This window comes from Mytilus galloprovincialis, chromosome 5, assembly GCF_965363235.1.
Source record: "Mytilus galloprovincialis chromosome 5, xbMytGall1.hap1.1, whole genome shotgun sequence".
Taxonomy (NCBI): Eukaryota; Metazoa; Mollusca; class Bivalvia; order Mytilida; family Mytilidae; genus Mytilus; species Mytilus galloprovincialis.
This window is the reverse complement of record NC_134842.1, coordinates 80,634,543-80,653,261: the sequence shown is the minus strand read 5'-3', so window position 1 is coordinate 80,653,261 and position 18,719 is coordinate 80,634,543. Positions and strand designations below refer to the sequence as shown.

The window sequence follows — 18,719 nt, the reverse complement described above, 5'->3', positions numbered from 1 at the left end:
TGGGTGGAATAGGGGATATAACATCTACAGATTCAGCGGCTTATTTATCAATTTGATTGTATAGGAAAGATTTGTTTTAAAGTGACAAGGATAATATTGTGTGGGGAGGACGAGGGATGGTTATGTAGTATAATGAATCTACTTAATAACTCGTCACTTGGAAGAAGACACTGTCCCAATTAGAATCCTCATCCTTCCGTCATATTCATATAATTTGAAGAGAATAAAGCTGTTTTCGGCTTTAATTCACAAGGCATTTCTGTTGCTTGGGATACATTTATATAGTTTATCCTGTTCTCAACTTAATTGTTGTGCAACATATTTTATAATCGCAATTTTAGACTCAATACCACCAAGTTTAACATGCAAGTCATACGAATAGTATAAAACCATTTTTTGTTGAACCCTTATTTGATTAATCTGACACTGAACATGTAAATATAATACTGTAGTGGGAATAATTAAACACCTCAATATGTGTCAATGAAGGCTACAGTATAACGCAAATGAGGGCCCTCATGGGTTTTTTGATTATGTGATTACTTGGCCGTTTTTTTAATGATTATTTGATTATTAAGCCAAATATTTCATGATTATTTGATTACCTAGGACTGTATTTTTAGTTTATGATTATTTGATTACTAAAGATAAGCAAATATTTAATGATTATGTGATTATATTGGCAAAAAAATGGTGATTATGTGATTAGTAGGACCCCCCCCCCCCCCATGAGGGGCCTCGCAAATGCATCCTTTGTTTGGCTCTATTTAGGTCAAATGTAAAGGCAATAGAGAAAACCAAAAACAAGATTACGTAAAAATCTACCACATAAATTTTTCAAGTTAAACTTTAAACTTTAAAATAATACATATTTTTATCATGTTTATAACAACCGGAAACATGGGAAATATCTTACTCAACAAAATAACACCATACACAAAAAGAAGAGGAAAAAGAGTCTAGTAGTTTTGAGATATACATAAATAAAATTCAGGCATTTGTTTTGTCATTCTGTTCTTCTTTATTGAACAAATTGACCTGACACAATCCTTGATCATAGACAATGACCTAAATACGGATAAAATAGATTTCTCCATGACTGAATGAGGAAGTTAATTGCGTAGGTGTACACAATGTAAGTATATGTTTATTGATCTGTCCAATAATATATATATATAAACAAAAATATGAGCACTGCTTCTGCATTTATTCATATAGAGAGAAGGTCCCGCATTTTATTTCATTTTTTTATTATCAAAATGTTGATAGGAAAGAACGAAAAGTTAATTCTTTTCCGGTATCTTTTTGTTTACTTAATGGAAAAAAATACGTCCAATCATTCCGATTTTTAATAAATACAGTTTCACATTAAATCATTATAATATGTTTTTTCTTTTTCTTTTTTATTTTTGGTGGGTAGAGGTAGGGTACTATTATGGACATTGTTCTTAACATTAAATTCGAAATAAATTTTGCTATTTATTTATATTATGTCCTCTTTCTTATCTACATTTTCCAAGAATCAGATACATTAAAATAGAAATGGTATTTCATCCCACGCATACTACATGTACATGTAACACGGCAACACGGAGAGGACTCTACAAGGTTTAAATATTTAGATAGGGTTTGGGGTTATGGTCAATAAAACAGTCAACTACATAACATATGAATCACAAGAATGACAAATAGATGACACATAGATCAACATGCATCTGTAACCATGGTAACATCAATGAACAAGCAAATCTATTTTTTCAGTATCGTATTCGACCCTAGAAAGTTAAAATTGGTTAATTTCTGTCGCGTGAAAGGCCAGATTAAAGTGGTAGGTTCAGGGTTACCTAGACTCCCTTATGGAGATAAATTTATGGATAATTCATAGAAACTTATATGCCCTGCATCCGTTCCAATAAAAGAGGCATAGAATGGCATTATATGATGGAATTTCAAATAAAATTCCTCAAATTTAATTTAGGGTTTTAAAGAGGGATTTGACATGCGTATTTAATGCACATGGTTTTGCTGAAGGAAACTGTATTTATCATTTTGACCCAAACTCAAAATAGGAGGTGCACATATTAATGTGAAGATTGCGAGAAAGTTGCATTCAGTTGTAATAAGGGATTGAGGAGGGTTGCAGATAAAATAATGATATCCACTTAACAAAGATATAACGAAGCCATTTTGTCTTTTCATTCACAATCTTGGAACAAGCAGTCATCATGCATTTATCCATAATCTTAACACTCATTCAGCTCAAAAATCATTTTGTATCGTTTATGGTTACCAAATACTAAATAGATGTAGTCCATATTCATCGATATGAATAAACTCATCATAAATACCAGGATTGCCATTTTATTTTTGCGCCAGACGCACGTTGCGTCTACAAAAGACTCACCAGTGACGCTAAAAAAAAAAGTTAACAAGACAAAATAAAGTACGAAATTGAAGACCATTGACGACCAAAAATTCCTAAAAGGTTTGCCAAATACAGCTTATTTAATCTAATCCTGAGGTAGAAAAGCCTTAGTATTTCAGAAATTCAACGTTTTGTGAGCAGTTAAGTCAATACAGAAGTTCTGACAACTGTGCTGATGATACCCTCGGGGAATTAAAACTCCAACTGCAGTGGCATTGAATAATGGAGATTATAACAAAATGAAAGATATATATTAACTACTTGTAAGTTTCCTTCTGGACCACCTTCTCAAAACGTTGTCAAACAAATGGATAAATAAGAGTTGAACAATGTCCCCGTGAATCGATATATTACGTCTCCGTCATCCTTTTACAAATAAATTTATTTACGCATGTGAAGTTTATAGTACAGTCATGTAAATGTGAATATTTTTCAATAAATAGACTGAAAATAAACAGTGATTTTATCAAAGATCACTAGAACCACCTTCTTTTATTCCCACAAATTGAAAATTCAGTTGATTTGATATACATAGTAACATCAATGTAAGGATACTAGAACCCCAGTTGTATGACTTCCACTTTTTGCTTACAATCAACCAACCCTCAACATCGTAGTTACTATCAAAAAACAAGTTTATAAATTCTATCTGTTTAAATTGACCAGTATAATATTGCTTGTGTGTATTTAATTAAGAATCCTTCACTTTTATTGAAAAGATCTCCATAAACTCATTTTTACTTTCCACATTTGGTAATTTTATGCAGTTTTTGTCGAAGCAACAAAACAAAATAAGACGCACATAAATGTTTATAACACCTATGATCGGATACCAGTTTATATTCTACTAATGAAGTGCAATGACAAAAATCCGTTTACCTTTTATTTCATTCCAGTCGATCAATAATGGACTGGAAAAAGGCTTTTACGAAAAATAGAGTACAGATTACGAAGAACTTAGCCAATCCAAACAATGTGGCTGACTCTCTTTTTAGCGATAGAGTATTTACAGAGGAAATGAGAGATGCAGTACAAGTAAGATTTTTCGTAACCAAAATTTTATTTTGCATATTCTATGAAACCACCGGCTTGCATCATGATTTAAAGTTCACACCTGTTGATATAAGAGGAGATAAAGGTAGCTAATCAATTAGCCCAGATTCCTGTCATTCGTCTGATGTTTGGTATTAAAGGTGTATTCCCTTGAATATGTCGGAAATTAACTATGCATTTTATTGCAGAACTTATGTTTTGAGTCATAAACTTATATCTTCGATGTTTCAAAGGACAATTCTTTTTTTTATTTAGTTTCCAATGAAGTATTTTGAAAATTTGAAGTGACCTGGTTACTTTTATTTGTGTATTTCTTTGTCCTTAATGTTCTTGCACTTATTTGTACTGTATTCCTGTCATGTTATATTGTCATTTTAGTGTTATATTAAACATTGCCATAAAAGCGCGGGGTTTGGCTAGCCGCAAAACCAGGTTCAACCAACCATTTTTTCTTAAAATTTCCTGTACCAATTAAAAAAATGGCAGTTGTTATAAATGCTCTTCAACTTTGTACTTGTTTGGCTTTATAAATATTTTGATATGAGCATCACTGATGAGTCTTATGTAGACGAAACGCGCGTCTGGCGTACTTAATTATAATCCTGGTACCTTTGATAACTAGTTATCTTATATATAGTTCGTTTCTGTGTGTGTTGCATTTTCGTTTGTTTGTTTGTTGCACTTCAGTGTTTCTGTTGTTTTGTTGTTTCCCTCTTATAATTGATATGTTTACCTCAGTTCTAGTTTGTAACTCTGATTTGTTTTCTCTCAATCGATTTACGACTTTCGAAAAACAGTATACTACTGTAGCCTTTATTTAAGCTTGTTTACAGGAGTAATACGGACGAAAATATGTTTGGTTTAATTCCGACGATGGTTATTTGTCTTTTATATCAAATGAGTTTTTGACTGGAATTTATACTATGTATTTCAGTTCTGGATTTGATTCATATCCAGTTTCAAGGAATAGGGGCGATAAATTGAATAACGAATTCAGAATTAAGTAATAAAAGTATAATACAAATGAGTGGGTTTGATAGCTTTCTTCTTACTGTTTTTTAATCATATTGTTTTTGGTAGCAAGAACCTGAGACAGAAAAGAAGAACAGAATGATACTTGATACTCTTCACAGGCGAGGTCAACGTAGTGTTAAAAGTCTTTACAATGCTTTCCAAGAAACTGGGAATGATCATTTGGCAGATTTGTTACTCCCCTATGCTAAGATTATAGAACAGAAAGAGAATTTCAATGACCCAAAAGGTACACATAATAAGTATAGATTTGGACTATTGTTACAGTTTAACGTATCGAAACTGATGCTACAGTTTTTATCAAAGAAGGTCATTTGTAGGACCTATATTTCACCAACTCGTGATGTCGTCCGTAAAATTTTGGAAAGGACGAATTCAACTTCACCTCTCGGGCATATCTTATTTTATTCAAATGTGTTGGTGTATAGTGATTCACTCTATCCATTAAAATTCTAGATAAAAAAAAATCAGATAATACTACAAAGAAAGGTAAAGTACATGAAGCTCATACACTTTTTTTTAATTTTAACTATCTAGCTACTAGTATTACATTAATGACAGAGGAATTTCAGGAATAGTACAGTTGTTAACCATTTCTTTTAGGTTAATATAGTGGATTATTTGTTTATGGCAATTCCTTTTTTGAACTTACCTTAGAGTAATGTTTTTTTTTATACTTTTATTTCTTGAAAATCTCTAGATCCATATATATATATATAATATTTTACTTAGACCACGATTTGTTTATAATTGATACTGTGGACTCGTTATTATTCGTTGGATACCAACTTTCGTGTGTTTCACGGGTTTATGTGTGAACCACGAATTAAAATGTTCAACGAAATACAAATTTCTATAAAGGTGTATCCAGACTTTGGTAGAACCACGAAATTACATATCCACGAAAATTCAAGGTCTCCGCAATCCACGAAATTAATGTTACTCAAAAAGATAAAATCTGCAGTAGTAAACAATCAAGACAGAAGCATTGATATTGTGATGTTATTGATATAGTTCACTTCTTGTTTTTTCAGCATGGCCACCCGAGAAACCTGAACAAACAACCATGGAGGAGCATAGAGTTTTCAAAATAAAAGACCTAAAAAGTCCTCTATTGCACGATTATAACAGAGAAGTATACAATTAATTGCACTTTTGTTACCTTTCCTACCATCAATTTTTATTACCCCCCGATTGATATAGGTAGCTTTGATATAATATGCCAAACGATTGTATGTTGAAATTATTTTTTTTATCGTATCATTTAACATTTCAAGCGTTGATTCATCTATTTATATCGCAGTTTGTCTTTTAGCATCTCTAATACAAAATGGGTAGATTGAAGAAGAAAATAATTTGAACTGCGAAACATCACTTTTGTTTTTTGTACTGGTGATTTCTTATTTCAAAATGTTCTCAGTAACTGAATTACTGGGTCGATATCAAGCTGATGGGAAGTTATCTCATATAGCTCCTAACTTTTATTCTTGTTTTTTTATCACTTCTAACAAATATTTAGGATTAAGCGTTCATGATAAAGACATATCCAGAAAACCGCTTAGGACATACAAAATTTTCCAAGTGGAATTTTTATTTACTAGCACTAAATGTGTTCGACTAGGTATCATCAGCTCAGTTATCAGTGTTTTTTTGTACTGATATGATTATAAAGTTATCAAAAGTACAAGGATTATAATATAATACGTCAGACGCGCGTTTCGTCTACAAAAGACTCATCAGTGACGCTCAGATCAAAACAGTTAAAAAGCCAAACAAATACAAAGTTGAAGAGCATTGAGGACCCAAAATTCCAATAAGTTGTGCCAAATACGGTTAAGGTAATCTACTCCTGGGGGTAAGAAAATCCTTAGTTTTTCGAAAAATTCATAATATACATTTTTAGAAGTCCTCTATGATAAATTAGAAATATTTTAATAAGTAAAACACTGTTGGATAGTTGTCGCTTTGTCATCAATACCTTATCTCCTTGATTTCATAAAGTATTCTAATTCCTAATGCAAAGTTGACCTTATATGTTCTTTTTCGTCATAATACTCCTATTACGTCTATCTGATTTTACATCTATGCGGATAATTGCTTTCAATGGTTGGAAGCTCCTGGTGAAGTTCAATCGGGAAAAGCGCGTCGGACGCATGCAATTTACATGGCTAGTTTTTAGCTTTCTACTCTTTGTTTTGTGTACTGTTGTTTGTCTTTTGTTTTTTTCCCTTTTTTGCATGGCGTTGTTTGTTCATGTTTTAGAATTTCCTTTTAGTATTTGTCACCTCACTTTGAGAATAAAAAAAATAAGATTCTAATTCTGTCAGGAAATGTTAACCTGAGACAATATCAACTTTGCTGCTTAGACCTACAGTTTGTGTTCAAACGCTACCAATTATTTATATGTAATAATTAAACAATGAAGCAAAACGTTAATCTCGATATTACTTGATATAGCTTATTTCTGACACACATGTATGTGCGATAAAACGTTATCATAGTTTTTCGTTATTCACTTTACTGAATTTAGATAGCTCTTGATAAATAAATTATTATCCTCGATATATCAAGGACGATATAATAGTATATGAATACGTTGATACGCGAGTTGCTATATAAAAGGGTGAACTGTTTATTTGATGCATCAAATTAATTTTGGAAAACATTGTTCTATAGGATGTCTACAGACTTTGTGGAGAAAAACGAGGAAAGGTCTTTATTATGAATAATAAATTTTCAAAAACATCATGGGAAAGAGAAGGGTCAGATGTCGATGTAACAAATCTGACAGATTTATTCCAACAGTTGCATTTTGAAGTTGTAACAAAGACTGATACACCAGCAAAGGTGAGGCTATTAAGTTAATTATCTTTGTCATATGGACAATACGTAATCATTTAAAATATTCTTTGAGATCCTCCGAATATTACAAAAGGGATCTTTTACCATTCAGAAAACCCGTCTGTTATTATATTTTTCTCGTGCCAGTGTAAAGTTTTGGTTCAAAGCAATTTATGTTGTAGTCATGTTATCATGAAACGTAGTACGTAGAGAATAATACATGGCAAAATCCGTATCATGTGTCGTATCAACCCGAGACACCAATATCAGCCCAAGGGCCCGAGGGATGATATTGGTCGAGGGTGAATGACCGTTCTATTGGACCTATTTTGAGGAAAAATTTTCTTAAGCAAAAAAAAAAAAAACAACTGACTTTATGTAAAAAAAAAAAAAAAAAAAGTAGGGGTGTGATAAAGGGTATGCGATAAAGGGTAGGGGTGTGATAAAGGGTATGTGATAAAGAGTGCGCATCAAAGTTGCGCGATATGGATTAAACAGCAGGCTATTTATCAAATATGCAAAACTACTGTATTTACTACTAAACATATGATAACTATGTTTATTGTAGTGTTTTAACTTTTAAGAATACACGGATAGTTATAGCAGAAACGGTATAAAAGTTACTGCACCATGTACTGATAATGTTTTTTCGGTGTTATGATCGAGAAACAATGTTTAAAGATCGAAGCATAAAACAAAATTGAGAAACTTATATAACCGAAAAAGGTAACTAGAGCAGAATTTACGTTCACCTTACAAATTGGTTGACCCATACGATATGTATTCTCAGGTAGCTCTCCACAGTAAAAAAAATAAAATTATAATTGATCCAAAAAATGTTTTACCATCTTCTATTTCTAACTTCTAATACATTATTCCAACTAATTACGTAATGCATATACATATGCATGCAATCAGTATCGTCCATCGATTTGATTTTTAAAAATTAGAATGGTGAAATATAATTTGTTTTGTGTCTATCCAATGTAAAATTGTTGACCTCAAAGAAAAAAATATATTAGTGATATATTGTGGGATTTATACAGACAACTTTAGAAATTTTTGTTTTAATTGATGATGTTTTTCAGATATTTGACAAGGATTTTCATTGATATAAATTTGTAAGTGGATGGAGAGTTGTCTCATTGGCACTCACACCACATCTTCCTATATCTTTAAGTGTTTTTTTTAATATTATTGTAGGAAATGTTCGAATTTCTAATTAAAGAAAGAAATAAAATAGAGAACTGGAAGGCAATTGAATGTATAGTTCTGATCGTTATGAGTCATGGGACAAGCGGTTACATATACGGAAGCGACCGCAAAACAATTAAGTTATCCGATCTCACAGACGTTTTTGATTCAGAACATTGCCTAGGTTTAGATGACAAACCAAGATTGGTATTTGTGCAAGCTTGTCGAGGAGGTAAAACGATAACAAACAAATGCGAAAGATTATTAATTTTAGAAATTATGTATATATCTATTTAGAATTTATAAATATCAATTGGCAAAGGGTTTTAATATGCCTGGACAAACTCTGGAAGCTGGATATGGATAGTCGCGTTTGATTGTAAGTAAGGAAATCCATTACCATGAATTCAAAAATCTATACTAATATTTCAGTATGAACAAAATAGGCATGTTTCTAGTCCTCTTTGACAATTTCTTTTCAATTCCGAAGCCTTCAAAAATTTAACAAATGTCTCGTGTTAACGTTTGACATATAAAATGTATCTATTGCGTCAGACATTTTTGTTGCCAAAGACGAGAACAACGTATTGCAAAATGTATGAGATTTTTACATCAAAAGAATGATTGAAAGTGTAGAAGAATGACCTGGCCCCGCTTTAAATGTTTTAACCATGGTGTAACTCATAACTCATCGCATTGATTACTGTTGTCACTTTTGCGATGAAGAGGACGGGTTTGTGATTTCACCACTTTAACAAATAATTATCGTAATAATTTTGGGGTTTGAAACATTTAATAAAAAGGAATATTCAAATAATATATAGGTATGTGCAGTATTCCTTTTTTAACTCACCTTGAAGTTCTGTATTTTTAATTGTTTTTGCAACTTTACCGGGTTATCTTGTTGGTTACTGTTATATATGTTTGAATCATTTTTTAATTCAATTTCATTTCAAGTAAGCGATCAGGACAAAATAGCAGAACTTTGCGTGAAAGTGGAAAATCAGAAAATCCAGCCTAAATCTTGTGATGAACTAGATTCAGAAACGTTTCAGGAGGAAAAGCCAACACAAATAAAACACCCTTCAGCAGATTTTTTTATTGTGTATGCAACACCAGAAGGTAAGTTAGAACACATAAAACGAAAATAATAGGAGCTTTGCAATATCAATTATTTAAATAAATACAATTGAGAATGGAAATGGAGAATGTGTCAAAGACAACAATCCGACCGAAGAGCAGAAAAAAGCCGAAAGTCATCAATGGGTCTTCAACACAGCGAAAAATTTAAATTCAACCATAGATAACTTAACGTCGACCTAATTTCTTTAAGCGATCTAATCACGTTAAACAATATCGAATTCATCAGAGCCATTGTAAAATAATTATGATAAGTATAACTGCAACTAGAACTTCAAAAACATGAATGGTAAATTACTTATAACAAAAGCTTTCAATACAATGGTTCATTAAAACGTAAGTAAAGTAAACCGATGGTCAGTTCATTTACCGTGAAGCAACTTATACAACCCACACACTATAGCTATGATTTGTAATCGTTTCCTGTTATGTTTAAGACTGCATAAAATTATGTCTTTTACACTAATGTTTTGTCAGGAACATCCGCCTACAGGAATATTGAAAGTGGATCCTGGTTTTTAAACGCTGTTGTTTGGACGTTCAAATACCATGCCAAACGTGAAGAGCTGCAACATCTACTTATAAGAGTTAGTATATTTAACGTGTCTCTCAAATAAGTGTACTTTGAAACAGGGTACTTTGGAAAATTCGCATATGATTTAAGTTCAATCTTGGTAAAACTAAGCGACACCAATATGATTTTTGGCAAAGGAAACTGCATGATGACCCGAATTACCTTATATCTGTGAACTTTGGTCTTTTGGTGGATTGTTGTAATGGTAAATATCCCATTACGTTTCCCTCTTCTATATACTATAAATTGAATGAACGAAGTAAGTGTTAATAAATAAGTTAGGACATAAAGCAACTTGACTAAATATGGCAAATAAAGGCATATCCAATTGTTCTGAATAGTATATAAGTTCTCATCCATGTTGAGAAACATAAAGCATTTGAAAAAACTTGATATATCCAAAGACCGTAGAAAGAAATTGACGTCGCAAGTTTCAATGGAATATAGTTAAATTTCGTTAGTAATATATTTTTTACACTGCCGAGTTTTATGTAGTGTGCTTTTACCAGAGTCTCACAAGAAAATCGACGAAACAAGGTAATGTAAAAAATTTCTCGTTTTGTAAAAAGAGTTAATTAAAGATACCAAGATATTGTTAACAAATATTCCGTGGCAACTTCACAAATAATACATGATGGTCTTGAAGTGTCGATTTTAGGTTCTGACGTTGTTTACCATCTTAATTACGTGTTATAGTGTCCTTTTATTTGTCATTCTATATTTTTAACCTTTACTGTTTAGTATGTTAAATTTTGGTAATATTCTTTTGGCGTGAATCGGTATTTATACATCCCGCCATTGCGTTATTGTGATATGCTAATTGTCTTTCATTTTTGCTTATATGCCTTTTCTATGTAGTGTCTACAAGCCATTTTATGTTTCTTTGTTGACATAGTTCGTTTCATATTTAGTGCTTTAAATCATAACTCAATAATAATAAATGTATTCTGATACATATTACAATGTGCATAAGATGTCCCCTCTCTCAGTAATTTTGTTTCCATGTCAAACTGTTTTTAGTTTTCTATGTATTGTTTTATAGATTGTTTGTCTTTTGTTGTATGTTGTTTTTCCTCCATAGCGTTGTCAGTTGTGTTTCAGTTTAGTATCAGTTTGTACCTTCCGCCTCTTTTTTCTTAATTTAAACTAATACAGGTTATTCAAGAAACACGCGTTTTTTACACTGAAAAATGTATTAAGTTGAATAAATGATATAAATGAAAAAAGATTGGACATTTCGTTTACTTAACTAAAAAAATGAACTAGTAGTCTCTTTGACACATTCCCCATTTTCATTCTCAATTTTAGTAATTAAATCAAAATATTATTCCCTTAAAACCTTCAAATTCACTACTGTTATCTCCAGTATAATGCACTTAAAAGGAAACACCCTTTAACTTCCCGTTCTGCTATATAGGTGTCGTTCTTTTACTTAATAAGCAATTTGCTCACAATGGTGGACACATAAAGCAGATCGAACTTTTCAAACTTACGGAAATTGACAATGTCAATCGGTTAAGAACAAAAATTTACCACACAAGAAATGATTTAAGCTTCCCAATTGTGAACTTTCCATTGCTGTGAATAAACAATAGTCTGAGCTTTCGTTTCCTATCATGATTCCCTTGATAAATCGTTATTGCTTATAATGAAACTATCAAAACAAGATTTTAAAATTTCACTAGTTGGTATGATTATTATCAATGATCTCTTGCACATATGGCGAGGAATATCTTTCAAGCATTACAATCACCATCCCGTCCTCTTTTCTTCGAAGAGAACCTACCGAGTAAACTTATCCTCGGGTTTAAACAAAATGACTGGTGCCACATTTGGATCAGGATATCCATTCATGAGCATCTATCACTCCCACGTTGTTGTTGGTGAGGTTTGTGTTGCCTAGTTCCTATGTTACGTTTTGTTTTACATTTTATTCTTTCTTCTCATGGTGGCCTTTTGTTTTTTCTTTGTCTTTTGTCTTGTCACTTCCTTTTCGACTTATGATTTCAACTATCCCTTTTGTATCATCTGCCCCTCTGTTGTATATATGTATCAATACTGTACTCCCGTTTTGATGTTAAACAATGAACACACCATTTTATGAATTCCATGTGCATGAGAAGCTAATCCGGATTTACCTTTATCGGAAAAGCTCAAATATATACCCCCCCCCCCCCCCAAAAAAAAAAATGCCATGCTAATTAAAGCAGCATTTTGATTCGAATAATAAGATTATCAGCGAAACTCTTTTAAGCTGTATTTGGCAAAACTTTCAGGAATTTTTGATCTTCAACTACGTATTTAATTTGGCCTTTTTAGCTTTTTTTTTTAATTCTAGCGTCACTAAGGAGTCTTTTATAGACGAAACGCGCGTCTGACGCAAATAAAAAATTTCAATCCTTGAATCTATGGTGAGTTTATTTATTCATTTTCTGTATCAGACTACCTAGTCCATATTTAACAGTCCATTACTGCACACAGCCTTACGGAAATAGATAGCAAATCGTCTTGATATATTTTTTCTTCATTATTTGGCATTGAGAACTATCCTTCAGAAATGTTTACAATACTAATTTGATATAAAAAAAATTATATTATTAGTGTTTTTTTTAGGTAAACAGATTAGTAGCAAAAGGAAAAGGTGATGCTGGATATGACCAGAAATTGACTGTATCGGAGGTTAAATCAAACCTGAGGAAGAAGTTTTACTTCTTTCCCGGTGTTTATGGAGACTCTCCTCAGTTTTTCAAGGAATGAATGAAGTAAACAATGAATTTGGCTTTTAAAAGAAACTGATGAAAATAAATTTTGCATTTTTTGTAAATGTAACACATATCCACATATTATATACCAAGTATCAATAAGTCATGCGTATTTTTGGTATCAAGATCTGAGGGAATTGTAATCCGAAAATATTATAAAAGCTTTGTACTGTTATGGTAATGAAAATGTTCTGACCAGTTGAGTATTTTTTTTATTTCATCCAGAAAATACAAATTGATCAAGTTCAGACAAAATCTTTATATGATTATTAAATTGAGAATTGAAATTGTGTTATGTGCATCTTTTCTTCATTAACTCTTTTACCAGCTAAAACACAAATGTGTGTTGTGTGGGACAAAAATTGTAAATAGAAATTTCTTGACGTCTAAAATGTTTTGGAAAAAACAGTACTCAATGATCTTGTAGTTTTATTTTCAATTTTTACTTCTAGTATGTTATTAAAATTATTTTACTGTAGTGTTATCTGTCTTTCATTTTATCAACATTTACCTTCAAAATAATGTAAAAAGTAAAATCTCAATGATACTTAACTCCGAGGAAAATCCAAAACTATTTGTCACTAATCAAATGGCAAAATCAAAAGCTCAAACTCATCAAACGAATGGATGAAAACTGTCATATTCCTGACTTGGTATAGGCATTATTTTATGTAGAAAATGGTGGATTAAACCTGGTTTTATAGCTAGCTATACCTCTCACTTGTATGACAGTCGTATAAAATTCCATATTGACAACGATGTTTAAACAAAACAAGGAGACATAAACGGTAAACATGTCAAAATAGGGGTACAGCTGTCAACATTGTGTTATCATCATAATCTCACAGACATTTGTAACAAAGAATCACAAAAACAATCTACACAACATATTAGCAAAAATGAAAGACAAGGATACATAAATTTACCATACCACAAAATTTTTACGTCACACAAGAAGAAATTATGTCGTTCAATGTTTATACAAAACAATTTTATAATTTCACATGGGCAATGTTGGCATACAGGGTCAAACAATCAAAAGTATGTAAGAATGAATTTCAGAAATAGATCGAGATTTAAAATTGTCCAGAAGTTCTTTAGAATTTTTAAGAATACACAAATGGATTATACCAATAATTTTGTCGTTTGTCGTTCAACGTATTTTCTAATTTATAATAGAACTATAACATAATGACATATAATAGAACAATACCATAATGACGGGATCTTTTAAAGTACAGAATCACGTTATAAGAACCAAAGAAACACAAAAAGTCGCATATACAAAACACACCAGCAAAAATGAAATATAATACAAACACATTGACGGGATGTATACATAAGTACCGAGCCACGTCCAATGGATATCACAGAAAACAATCTAAACAGTAAAAGTAATATTAATAATAGAACAAAGACTAATGAAAGAACAATGTTACACGTTGTTAAGATGATAAACAACGTCAGTACGCAGAATCTATACATTAAGACCATCATGTATTATTTGTGAAGTTGATACGGAATATTTATCAACAAGGTCTTGGTACCTTCCGATGAACTTTATTTAGAAAAAGGACGAGACGTTCTTTGACATACCCCTGGTTCATCAACTTTCTGCTCAGACACTGTTGACGTTTACAAAGTCTGAGTAGGAGATGCAGGCTCTTGAATATCGAGTAAGTTGGGAAATGTATATCTCATATGCAGGTGAAGTTGGCATGTTGCTACTAAGGTGGGGGGGGGGGGGATTTATAATTTCAAAATTAAAATTGTCTCGTTTGTCATAGATTCTGGTACTGAGATGACTGTGTATGTCGAGAATCGAAATATAAGTCTAGAAATAAGGCGGAGGAAGTCGTGTCTGTTGTTTCTTTAATTTCTAGTTCTGGGGGATATATTAATGGAATAAGAAAAGTTCGGATTATTTATGGAAAGACCATCATCAATATATCTGAAAGTGGAATTAAATAATCTGGCTTCTTTGATCTTCTTGTTTTTGACAAGTGTCTGAAGGAACTCCGATTCATATGAAAATAAGAAGAGGACGGCATGGAGAGGCGAACGCAGCCTTTCATCTCATTTACTCATCCATGAATTTTATGTCAAGATGACTTTTTTTGTAGGACCCACGATTCTGACTATAACAGACGCATCTACTGACGAAATATTATTTCTCTACGAGTTGTATCTGAGATATGGACTCTAACGCAAACTTTAATCAGTAACTCATTTGTGGAATGTAGGTCAAGATTACCTTAACTTTATCAGGACCCCTTGGTTATTCAAGACGCATCTATGAACAAAATCTCAAGAACTAGTGGATAATTGAGAGGTTTGAAAATCACTTTCAATTACTGAAACATGTTACCCATAAACACTCCCGAGATCGCTTACGCTTAAAGTAAAGATATCTTTATTATGATTATTTTTCTAAATGATGAAAACTATATGCATCATACTCAAAAGGCAGTTGCCATTTGTACAGATAGCCGGATGAATAGTTCCAGGACTATTTTTCCGGCCAATACAATGCGCATGTCACTTTATGTGTACTTGTGTCTGTGTGTAATATTATCTAAACCAGCACCAGGGGTCGCATATTATATATACAGACATTTAAAAAGTTATCTTAAATTGTAAGTCCCCAATCTCGTTACTTGTAGTTGAAATTGCTAGATTAAAATAAAAAAAAAAAGTATTTCCAGTCTTGATTTTCAGTCTTGCATGATCTGTGACTATTTTATACTCATATGACAGGCTAAATGTAAACCTTTCTTCCTATTTTTAATTACCAAGTCATTAAATATATATACTAGAATTATTCATTTTGATTGAGAAAAAAAAATATACTCATATAAAGCCTACATTCATCAGGAAAATCTCTTCTTCCAGGCACATGCTCATGTGAATTAAAATAGATTTCTCAAATCTGATATATACGGTTGAGTGTTCAGTTTCTTTTAAACATTTTTTACAGCATTAACAGTTATAGCCCCAATCTTAATAGTTGAAATTGTGCCATTTAAACATCAAAAATTAAACACCCAAAGTTAATTTATACAAGTGCAATACTGTTTATAATAAACCGCCATTCTATAGCCTTATTACTTAGTCAACTGTCTTAAAATTCCATGCCAAATTTTATTTACAAACTATATCTCACATTCCCTCTTTTGTAAGCCCCTTTTATCCGCCTCTTACAGAATGCTTGTCATTCGGCACCTCCACTTTCTCTGGCTACTCGCAAGATTCATTTTCGGAATATCATTAAATTCGTGGTTTTTTAAAGGCCGTTCTCCACTACTCTTGCTATGATAATCTTTTCCACTATTTATTCAGCTAAAGCGGTTCGAATTTGGTAAAATCTTAGTTCTCCGCTCAGTGACCATTAATTGTCCTTTTCTTGAGATATTAATTAGTTTTTTAGTCCCTTTTATAAAATAATATCTTTGTTTTAAGTTCATATTGTATTCGTGTCCTAAATTTTTATCACTCTGTGATCGGATTAACACGCGACCTTCTGCTGAAGATAAATTAAAGGCGCTTCCGGTCGCACATCATGTGGCGTGCGCATTTCAATGGCCGGACAAATAGTCCTAACACTATTCGTCCAGTTAGCCGGAAAATAGCCACTCCGTACTTAAAATAGTATATAAAATAACGATTTTGAGTATTGTGTTGATGTCATTTCACAATTAAAGACATATCTTAATTAGAAGGTATTGCAAGTAAGTTTATTTGACCTTCTTTTCATGTTCAGTTATGCACTGATAGATCAAAATTGGTTCGAGAAATGCAGTCACACATAACAGATTATCAGGTGGTTTTCAAATCCCAGCGAAGGCATATAAACATAGTTAAATTGTCAATTACTCTTGAACAATTAAGAGGCCTTTCCAGTTTGTTATGTTAGATATATGTTTCAATAGGCATATAATACATTGAAAAGCTCAAAAACACACATTTGAATATGACAAAAACACTATAATTCTCTATTTGGGACAGACCTTGACTTTTGACCTTATAACCTTTGTCAAGGTCATTGGTCCACAATGTCATTACAAAAGACCACATAGGTCTAGGACTTTTGGCACCAGAGTGAAAGGTTTTTTTTTTTTTTTAGAAACAGTTAACAATGGTTATGCCCCTTACGGATAGGTCAAATATTTTTATTCATTGTGAAAAATAGTTGCTCTTTTATGTTCTAAAGATTTTTCACTATTTACGATTTCTGTAAGTAAAATCGTATTTGCTATATCAAATAAAAAAGTTTTAAGGTCCGAGGTCAAGTTCAATTTTTACAAGCTTTAAAACACACAAGAACATCTTTAAAGAAAGTCAAAAACACATAATTGGCTATCTGAGACATGACCTTGACCTCTGACTTTGTGACCTTTGTCAAGGTAATTGGTCCCAAATGTCATTACTCAAGACCATATGGATCTAGGACCTTTGGTGATATAGTTTAAGCTTATTTTGTCTTTTCAGAAACCTGAAACAGGGATATGCCGCTTACAGAAAGGTCAAATCACTCCGGTGAAATTTAAACAAAGTTTCGCGTAAATGATCCAAAATTTTCCACTATTCATAACTTCTGTAAGTATAATGGTTACTGAGATTATACCACAACAAGGTATAAGGTCACAGGTCAACATACAAATTTGACCTTGATGTATTTTCAAAGTCACATGAATTGATGATCATTGGTGGAGATCCTAAGTGGCTACGACTTACGCCTTTTTGTGTTTCTTCGTTACATATATGACGTGGCTCTGTACTTAAACATCCAGTCATTGTGTTATATTACTATGGCAAATTTATGCCAATTTGTGCTTCTTTGTAATATATATTGTTTTTAGTGATTGGGATAATTAAATAATGTTAACTGTTGTATATTTGACATTTTTACCTGTCTGTTTTGTTTACGTATCGTTGTCAATATAATGAATTTGATGCGACTGTCATACAAGTGAGCTGTTTAGCTAGCTATAACACCAGCTTCAATCCACCATTTTCTACATAAAAAAATGCTTGTATCTGGTTATGAATATGACAGTTGTTATTCATTTGTTTGATATGATTGAGCTTTTGATTTTGACATTTGATTAGGACTTATATCTATAAATTGACTATGAGGGTCTATTGAAAATAACAGTACTAGTTTACGACAAAAGAGATGATTGCAGCTTCCCAATTGAAATCATCACTTTGTAAATTTAACGGGCGCCATCACAAGTTGGTTGACCGTTATGGAATTTCCGTGTCACATAAGATATCGAAAGTGTTCGTTATGTCGTCACTACTATCCCGTTCCCTTTTCACGATTGTGATCTACCGAATTAGACTATTTACCTGTTTTGTAATATCATGAGCAACACGCTGGATGCCACATGTCGAGCAGGGTATTTTTACCCTTCCGGAGCACCTGAGATCACCCCTGTTTTTGGTAGGGTTCGTGTTGCTGTTTTACCCCTAGTTGTGACATTGTTACCAATTGTGTCTGTTTGTTTTGTTCACACATCGTTGTCAATATAATGAATTGGATGCCACTATCATACAAGTGAGATGTTTAGCTAGCTTTAACACCAGGTTTAATCCACCATTTTCTACATAAGAAAATGCCTGTACCAAGTCAGGAATATGACAGTTGTAATCCATTTGTTTGATGTGTTTGAGCTTTTGATTTTGCCATTTGATT

At 32.2% G+C, this 18,719-nt stretch overlaps 1 protein-coding gene across 2 annotated transcripts; it reads left to right on the top strand.

The window, feature by feature from the left end:
* The first annotated feature begins 933 nt into the window (after positions 1-933).
* On the top strand, positions 934-13,496 carry LOC143076481 (caspase-3-like). 2 transcript variants are annotated; one of them, XM_076252274.1, is made up of 9 exons: positions 934-1,135; positions 3,322-3,460; positions 4,559-4,739; positions 5,545-5,645; positions 7,187-7,357; positions 8,555-8,777; positions 9,503-9,667; positions 10,163-10,272; positions 12,873-13,496. In XM_076252274.1, the coding sequence occupies exons 2-9, from the start codon at positions 3,332-3,334 to the stop codon at positions 13,014-13,016; spliced, it is 1,224 nt and encodes a 407-aa protein (XP_076108389.1). In that variant the 5' UTR covers positions 934-1,135; positions 3,322-3,331; the 3' UTR covers positions 13,017-13,496. The 2 variants fall into 2 exon arrangements, with proteins under 2 accessions (XP_076108389.1, XP_076108390.1); XM_076252275.1 differs by lacking the exon at positions 934-1,135 and adding an exon at positions 2,670-2,688.
* Positions 13,497-18,719: the final 5,223 nt, after the last annotated feature.